Genomic DNA, 8,866 nt, shown 5'->3' on the forward strand with positions numbered 1-8,866 from the left:
TTCATAATCATCGATCTTCTCATTCCCTTTTTAATAGAATAGATTGGAGAATAATATTATTTGTTTCATCTTTTGCAAAGAATAACCCCAAAACATACTACACACCAACTTAAGCATAAAAGGAGTATTGAAAATGAAAGTAGAAATAGAGAACACTACACATCAATGTGCAAAGTGTTTCTAACCAAGAACAAACATGAAGGATTATTTAAACATAATATAATTAGATGGTCTCTTGCGCCTTGATGAATTTCCTTAAATTTCACCGTCCCATAGCTCATCAATGGTCTTATAGAAGCCGAGCGTCTCATGCGCAAATTCAACACCTCGTACTAACTTCTCCTGCAAGATTTAATGGACATGATAACCATCAGCAACAAAGGGAAAATTAAGATCTTACTTTCAAACCTTCCATAGAAAGAAAATAATTTAAAGAAAAAGGAAAAAACTTGCCTGGGGAATGTTAGAGAATTTGACAAACAGATCTTCAGGTATGGACCAGTCAAAAACATCAAGATTCTCCTGGAGTCGAGCCTCGCTTGAACTCTTTGGTATAACACTATGACCCATTTGGAGTCCCCAACGAAGAGCCACTTGAGCGGTGGTCCTCCCAAGCTTCTCCGCAACCTCGGTAACAATTTGATTCTGAAGAACCTTTAGCCTTGCTTCTCTTTGGGAGCCCAAAGGAGAGTAACCCTACAATCTCAAAAAAATAAAGATCATCTTCTTTAATCACACCGGCTAAAGAAAATAGTAAATTCGGAATGTGTTTTGTATACTCACGGATAAGTGAACTCCTTTGGATTTGCATAGTTCATGAAGACTTTGTTGCTGCCACACTGGGTGACATTCCACTTGGTTAACAGCGGGGACTACTTGAGCCACGTTAAGAAGATCTTGGAGCTTCTTTGAAGAGAAATTGCTAACACCGATTGCCCTAGCTTTTCCAGAGTTATAGAGAGCTTCCATTGCTTTCCATGTACTTGGCAAGTCAGGCTTTGTGAGTGTTTCAGGTGTTGGCATAGGTGATTCCTTCTTCAAGCTCACTGGCCAATGTACCTTCAATAAAAAAACACATACACATTGAAAACGGAAGCAAACTGTAAGAATCCAATTTTTAGGTTATATATATATGTACCAGATATAAATCAACGTAGTCAATCTGTAAATCCTGCAAAGTTTTGTCTAGTGCCTTAGGTACATCTTCAGGCAAATGATCATTACACCTACCGAACCAAAAAGAAAAACATGAACATATGTGTGTGTTCAAACTAAAAATCATGTCAAGAGTAAGAAGTTGGTAGTAAATAGAAGACAAACCAGAGTTTGGAAGTGATGAATAACTCATCACGCTTCACGGAACCGTTATCTATTAACTTCTTCAACACGCTACCAATCTAGTACATAAGAAATCATAGCGTGAGAAAAACGTAATAAGCAGAGACAGAACACTTCAACCACACAATCTTATAGCATCAAATGGTTCACTCAAATTATGTGATATTAGAAAATTGGTTACCTCTTTCTCGTTGCCGTAGATCGAAGCACAATCTATGTGCCTGTACCCAACCTAAAAATCGAAAAGAGAGAGTGCATATTAAAACAAATCAAAGACAAAAGGCTCAAAACTTGAACCGAAGCGATGATGTGTAATACCTTGATAGCTTGTTCGATTGTTGATGGGACCAAGGCGTAGGTTCCGAGACCTACCGAAGGTAACTTGGCACCAGTGTTCAGCTCGAACGATCGAATCGGAGTCGCCATTTTTTTATTCAAATGGTCTAATAATCCTATTGAATAAAAAGTAAAAAGAAAAGAGAGAATCTGATGAATATATGCAGAAGAAAAGAAAAAGACGCAACTCCGTTGTTTCCAAAGCAAAATATGGTAAGAAGTAAGAACGATGACACGTTTTCACTTTACGCTTTTTCTGTATGGAGCTTGTCAGCCTGTCACTGTAGTGCGTTATCTTTTCTCATGAAAACATTATTATCCTTATTGGGTTATATGTTCAACTTGTTAATACATTTTTGTTATGATTTAAGTATTGTGGAAGGTTATTTTCAATACCATGCTGTTTTGGGAATGTAATCATCTAATATATTGACTGGATTTTTTTTTTAGTTTTGTCTTAAAAAGTATGATTTGTTACCTAACTACAACATATATATTATTTTTAACGCATATATGATATATTTATGTGAAATAGTTCTTAAATCAATATATATTTTAGCATTCAGCTAATATATATATATATATATATATTACATTTTATCAGATTTTTATTTGAACCTTTTTTGTTATATCCCACACTTTAAAAAAAATAATAATATCCAGTATAATTATTTTAATATTATAATTTCATGAATAAAATGAATAAACAAATAAAAACTGTATTAAAATAAACTTTTAATAAAAGCCTCAAAATATTTTTATATTTCATAGTTTTAGTAGAAACTCTAACAATGATCATTATGTTTACCTACACAAATATTAATATTCCTTGTAATTTTTTTTGCCTATAATAGACATAATAAGATTTAATTAATATTCTGCCAACAAACTCGTAACTATGTGCCATATGAATGACATTTATTTTCTGATATTGTGTGCAAGACTGTCTTGTCTTTGTATTATGCGTTTGAGGTATAATGAATAATTTTTTTAAGGGACTGAAACTTATTTTCAAGATCTTGATATTCCTGGCAATTTACTTGATTCATTCTCTAAACATACCACGTTCTAATTTTTAATTTATTAGAAACAATGTAAATTAAATAATATTCAAAGCAAAAGACAATTACACAACTTTTCAAGAACAAACCAAAATATTCACATAGTTTCTCACGAAGAAACCAAAGATATTGATATAATTTTTATACAATTAAAAGTTCTTTGAACGAAACACACACACACGAACCCCATGAGATTACCTTCGGGTTAAAAGCCCACGCTTAGAGAATTAATCTTCACATCCCAATTATTACATCAGGTTTATTCGACAGGTCCAAGTCTATAAAATTCATAAAAATACCACACATTAAGCCGAACCATTAATCACAACGTCACAAACCAACCCTTTCCCTCACGAGCATCTTCAGGTTCCCATGGAATGCGTGTGCATCACATCATAACCTGACGATGAACTGGTGACTGGGCTCCAGTGGAAACAGCAAACGTGGTGTTCGTGCTCGTGGTCTTCGACGACGCCATATTAGAGGAAAATCCGAGACCAGACACTTCCAAACCGGTTCTCCCAAACCGGCCAGAATCGCCCGGAAGACGAACGTAGTAAGAAGAAGAACGCTCGTGGCCATAACGGATTTGCATGACGGCTCGGTAAACAAACGGGATTAGACCCTCCATTTATGTTTATTGCTATAGCAGCCAAAGAAACAGACTCGTTTGGTCTTATAGGGAAGTCGGAACTGCCACATGGTGTTTCGTGATTTGTTGCGGTATCCACAAGTTTTCCCACGTCATTTAGCTAACTACTATTTTAGTATTATATCTATATTATTAAAACTGAAGTACACTTTAGTAATGTTTGGAAACATGAATAGTACTATAACTGAAAATTGTTTGGAAACGAAGATAGCAGTACTACATTAATTGTATTTCCATATTTCACTCATATTAATTATATTGTCTTAACAATATTTCACATCATTAATTATATTACCATAATAATAATAGTGTAGATTTTATTTAGTAGTTAATTAATATTAGTTTTGTGTCAATTATAAAATCAAAAAAAGTAAAATAACTGAGTTTTGCATAAGGTTAAGCGTTTGTTTTAATTTGTTTTACTATAACATCTTTTTTTCAATCAGTGAAAAATTACGTAGCCAAAAACAAAATTCAAAAACATGTTTAGTGAATAAAATCATAACTTAAATCAAAATAATAAAAATGAATTACATTCATTGTCACTTAATTTTTCACTCAATATAATTGCTTACTAAATAAAAAAACTCTTTCAGTTTCACTTAATTTAGCAAAACACATAAAAAATATCATTTATATTAGTTTATAAAATCAGTTAGGCATGAACACTAAATATCCACTTAGGTACGAGTCGTTCCTTTCGGGTATCGTTTTATTTTGTTTTAAAATTACTCACTCCTTGAATATTATAAATTTATGTGTAGGTTTTGAGTTGAATCCTTTTGAGTCTGGATGAGTTTGGTTCTGATGTATATGACCCTAAAATATCTAAATAACCAATATATTTGAAACGGGTTTGGATATTTGTACCAAAAATAACCATATTATCTGATTCGATCCGGATCTTTTGAATACAATTAGTTATATTACGACATATCTAAAATATAAAACACTAATTATGAAAAACAAATATTAATGTATAAAAATATAAGTATAGTTTTATTTTAGTAATTTCATTAATTATATTACTTTAACAATATATCACATCATTAATTATATTTACCGTAAAAGTAATAATGTAGATTTTTATTTATTAGTTAATCAATATTAACTTTGTGCAATTATAAAAAAATAAAAATGTAAGATAACCGAGTTTTGCATATGGTTAATAGTTTGGTTTAATATGTTTTACTAAAACTTTCTTTTGTCTTAGTTCCAATTGGTGAAAAATTACATAGCAAAACACATAATTCAAAGGCATAGTTTATATGAACAAGATAATAATTTAAATCAAAATAATTAAAAAGTATTACATTTATTATCACTTAATATTTCACTTCATATAACTATTTTATTAAATAAAAAATTCTTTCTATTTTTCTTATTTTTGCCAAATATATAGAAAGAGTTTCCTTTTTAATCTATTTGCAAAATCAGTTAAGTATGGACATTCGGATACTCATTGAGGTACAAGTTGTTTCTTTCGGGATTAATTTTTTTGGATTTTTAAATTAGGCGCCACTTGGATATTATAAATTTATGTATGATGCTTGAGTTGGATCCTCTCGGGTCTGAATGATTTTGATTTTGATGTGTAGAAATATAAAAATATTTAATTAACCAATGTATCTGAAAAGAGTGTATATTTGTACCAAAAATAATCTTATTACCCGATTCAATCCAAATATTTTGAATACAATTAGTTATACGACGACACATCTTAAATATATAACACTAATGATAAAATAACAAATAATTTATAAAACCGTAAAAATTAACACCCGCACGGGCGTGCGGGTCAATCTCTAGTTGAAGGTTAAAGAGAGAAGCAATCCCTTTGAATGTGAAATTGGCTACAAGAAGAATCTGAAAACTACATTCGAACTGATATGAAACCACGGCTGGTCCAACGGATTTATCTTCAACAAATATATCCATATACAATTGATTTTATCCACTTCCAATTATAAATAATGTTTTGCAGCTAAGGCTGCTAGCGAGTTGAAAATTGACTGTTCTGTCTATAACTATTCTAGTGGATTTTTCAAAAGCAGTATTATAAATTATTCATTTGTTGCAGACCTTTTCTAATCTACTATACTTTTTCCATACTTGGACAAATCAGACGACAATGAAATAATTTATATATAGCAGAGGCAGGTATCGCATGACCTTTCGGTTTATACAAATCTTGTGAGGCCTTTTCTTTTTTATTTAAGAACACAATATTCAAAAATCGTCAAATAAATTTGTTAAATGATGACGTTTGGGGGGTAAATATAATAAAGAGAGTTTTACGAATTTCGGCCGGGCGAACAAGAAGCTACGCCATCACAGTCACAGTCATTACCAGATAAAGCTGGGAATTAAATAATCTTTTGGTACTGAACAAGATGTTTGAGTGTGATTGATTTGTTTTGGTTTAATGTTAGCTTTATCAGGTAATGACTGTGATTGTGTCCACTAATTCCCAGTTTGACTGGACCTAAAGACTGATTGTAGTCTTCATTTTTTTCAGTTTCCATTGTAGTCTTCATTGATAGCCAATGTGTTGCCTTGAGTTTTGGATTACTTAAGATCTGAAAAAACTGCATTTACTATGAATCCAAAATCTAAGCTACTTGGAAATCCTGTCTTCGTTTACCATCAGACCATTCACAAGCCATCACAAGTAGATTGCTTGTTCACTGAGAGTTGTCTATATTTATATGGACCTTGAGTAGTTAAAGCCCAAAACGTGGGTTGGTCCTTTTATCTCATATTCACGTCCTAAGCCCAAATACATATATTATCCTACCTCAAATCCTTTCCAATATTCCCAATACTATGTGTCCTCTATTTGTGACTTTCTATTGAATTGATCTTTTTTTTTTCTTTTTTTTGGTAAAATGTTAATTGATCTTCAGAGATCACGGGAGTTACGACTTTATAAGCATTATCTTCTTTATGCTTGGAATCAACACTAAGAAAATTTTATTTGAATAATACACTATGTACCAAGAGAAATTTGAATCTGAAACACAATAAAGCAACCCATTTACTATTTAGACCACTAACACAATAAGTAAATTCGATTATGAACTAGTTTTATAATATGTTGTTAATATATATAGAGGACAAAGGTGTATTCAACGTGGACGCTTAGTTTTTTTTAATATTATCAATAATAATTATATTCGTGAGCTTTCTTTTTTCTCTCTTAATTCACATGTTAATTACTTGCTTGCCGGGTCGCACCTAGTTATAAGTTTTGATAGAACAAAAAAATCATATCACCGCAAAGAAAAATATATAAGAGCATTTCTATCCACACTCTATTTTTTTTCTAAAATGGAGTAGAAGTAAACATGGAGTAAGAAATATTTCAACCCAACTAAATATCTTATTCTATAATGAAATTTACTCTATAAATAGAGTAATCTATTTTTTTTTTTTTCATCACTCCACAAAAATGGAGTAGAGTTAGAACAATTTTACTTCATTTTCAATTTTACTTCATTTAAGTAGGTGTGTAGTATACGGTGGATTAGTAATTTAGTATAGCTACTGTTAATTCACAAGATTATATAATACAATACTTTTTATATGAACGAAGAACGGTACACATAATTTAATATAGTGCAAAAATCAAAATACAAATATCCGTTACTTGTGGGTATCCACTTGGAATAAGCAAACATAAAAGATTTTAGATCAGTCAGCAAACTCTTACTAAAATCCAAAGTAGTTCATATCATCTGTATTCACAAAATCCCTACGGTCCGATCAATCAAATATATTAAATAACAACCCTTTGATCGTTTAAAATAATCCACTCGCTTTGGTTTAAATTTATTTATCACAAATTGACCTCCATTATTGTCATTACACAATTTCTTCATCTTTTTCCGTAACCCACCACCTAATACTAATCATCTAGGGTTCCTCTAACCACCAAAAAAAAGGAAGAAGAAAATTTTTTTTCTAGGGTTTGGCGTCAACTTCCAAGTTGTCCCTAGAGAATGGAGAAACCTGGTGGCGTCTGGATTCCAAAGAAAAGCAACAAAGAATCATCATGGGAAGAGCTGGCCTTCGCGGAAGACGATGCCGCCGGATCTTTGTGGCCGCCGAGATCTTACTCGTGTAGCTTTTGCCGGAGAGAGTTTAAATCGGCTCAAGCCCTCGGTGGCCACATGAACGTTCACCGAAGAGACAGAGCACGGCTAAAGCAATCTGAAGATCAATACTTATTCTCCAAATCCTCTTCCCCTCCGGAGTATCCATCTCATAATTATAGCGATGATGTTCGTGAAACCTCTAGCTATACTTTGGTTTTTAACTCCAATCCTAATCGTTTTGAGTCTCAACGCTCCTGTGTTATTGATCTTTCATCTTCTCCTTCTTCTTTACCATACTTGACTCCTAGGGTTTCTTCCTCTTCGCCATCTTTTGTTGTAGAACCTTCCAATAATTCTAAAAAGATTATATCTTCTTCCCCATGGTCGTGCCCGGGTAAAAAGGGTTGTGATCTTTATGAAGTTCCTTTCATGGAAGGAAGCAAGAAGAGAAAGATCGACAGAGATGTACCAAAGAACGGGGATAAAGCAAAAGTTAATCTTGAAAACACCACTGATCTGTCAGTGAGAATGAATCTGGTGATCCACAAGGATTGTCCGATTACTGCTCAAGGGGGGGATGAAGAGACTGGGAAGGGTGATATGATCCATAAGAGAAGACGAATGCGTGAGGGTTCATCGCAGCCGTCGATATTCATTTCAAGTTTATCTTGTAAGAGTGCCATAATTACAAGAAACGAGGAGATCAAACATAAGGGTGGTCATTTTGAGGATTTAGATCTTGAGCTTAGGCTAGGAGGCGATCCCCGAAAGGCAAACTGATTGATGGGATCATCCATGAATATCTACCAAAACGCAAGGGGTAAAGAAAACCATAATATATATTTATAATACAAAATTTTATATGGATGTATGTGTTACTTTGTGTTATCCTTGGACTTGTGTTGTCAAAATATATGGCTATATACATATTGTGGAGGCTTTGTTTCTATTATTTTGAGAATTGTATTAAAATAACAATTTACAGTTCTGAAATTTTTAAGGAAGAGTTAAGTAGCATCTGTATGTAAAGAACTAGAGGCTTGAGAAACTTGTTTTATACAGTTTTATCTTAATTAATATGTTCTTAGAACTTTCATTATTATGGGAAACATAAATCATCACGTTACTGTTACAATTATAATTATTCAAGGCAAATTGTCCTAGCGAATGAATCATATACATACCAAAAGATCATTCATTTATCAATTTCTAACGACACTGAGATATATATTCGCAGTAGAGTGATTAATGGGGGATGAATGTGCCAAGTAAGTTATGCTTAAGTTTTCCTTTAGCAAACCTTTGCTAGGATTATGTGTGGAATATGAAAATTAGCATATAGGTACTCTGCAGCGACTAAGCATATTCGTTCATACTTCATA

General features: G+C 32.5%; 3 protein-coding genes across 3 annotated transcripts in view; 1 reads left to right on the top strand and 2 right to left on the bottom strand.

Annotated features, from left to right (window-relative positions):
• Positions 1 to 1,907, bottom strand: LOC103867164 (aldo-keto reductase family 4 member C8). The gene is made up of 7 exons (XM_009145203.3): positions 1,657 to 1,907; positions 1,520 to 1,570; positions 1,321 to 1,397; positions 1,139 to 1,226; positions 784 to 1,059; positions 454 to 696; positions 1 to 342 (listed from the first exon to the last, which is right to left on the bottom strand). The coding sequence occupies exons 1-7, from the start codon at positions 1,762 to 1,764 to the stop codon at positions 256 to 258; spliced, it is 930 nt and encodes a 309-aa protein (XP_009143451.1). The 5' UTR covers positions 1,765 to 1,907; the 3' UTR covers positions 1 to 255.
• An 862-nt stretch (positions 1,908 to 2,769) lies between these two features.
• On the bottom strand, positions 2,770 to 3,481 carry LOC103867165. The gene has a single exon (XM_009145204.3). The coding sequence runs from the start codon at positions 3,364 to 3,366 to the stop codon at positions 3,124 to 3,126; it is 243 nt and encodes an 80-aa protein (XP_009143452.1). The 5' UTR covers positions 3,367 to 3,481; the 3' UTR covers positions 2,770 to 3,123.
• Positions 3,482 to 6,931: 3,450 nt separating this feature from the next.
• LOC103867166 (zinc finger protein 10-like) overlaps positions 6,932 to 8,866 on the top strand; it is a 6,268-nt gene continuing 4,333 nt past the window's right edge. The window contains exon 1 of the mRNA XM_033291056.1: positions 6,932 to 8,866. This exon is cut by the window's right edge and continues 4,333 nt beyond it. Within this exon, the coding sequence (XP_033146947.1) occupies positions 7,389 to 8,264 (876 nt within the window). The 5' untranslated portion in view covers positions 6,932 to 7,388 and the 3' untranslated portion in view covers positions 8,265 to 8,866.

This window comes from Brassica rapa, chromosome A05 (genome assembly GCF_000309985.2).
Source record: "Brassica rapa cultivar Chiifu-401-42 chromosome A05, CAAS_Brap_v3.01, whole genome shotgun sequence".
NCBI lineage: Eukaryota > Viridiplantae > Streptophyta > Magnoliopsida > Brassicales > Brassicaceae > Brassica > Brassica rapa.

Excerpts from the sequence above, each read along its gene's own strand:
- LOC103867164 (XM_009145203.3), bottom strand. The coding sequence starts at position 1,764 with ATGGCGACTCCGATTCGATCGTTCGAGCTGAACACTGGTGCCAAGTTA. Across the intron at positions 1,227-1,320 it reads TTCATCACTTCCAAACTCTG|GTGTAATGATCATTTGCCTG; the intron begins GTTTGTCTTCTA and ends TTGGTTCGGTAG. Across the intron at positions 343-453 it reads AATTCTCTAACATTCCCCAG|GAGAAGTTAGTACGAGGTGT; the intron begins GCAAGTTTTTTC and ends TAAATCTTGCAG.
- LOC103867165 (XM_009145204.3), bottom strand. The coding sequence starts at position 3,366 with ATGGAGGGTCTAATCCCGTTTGTTTACCGAGCCGTCATGCAAATCCGT.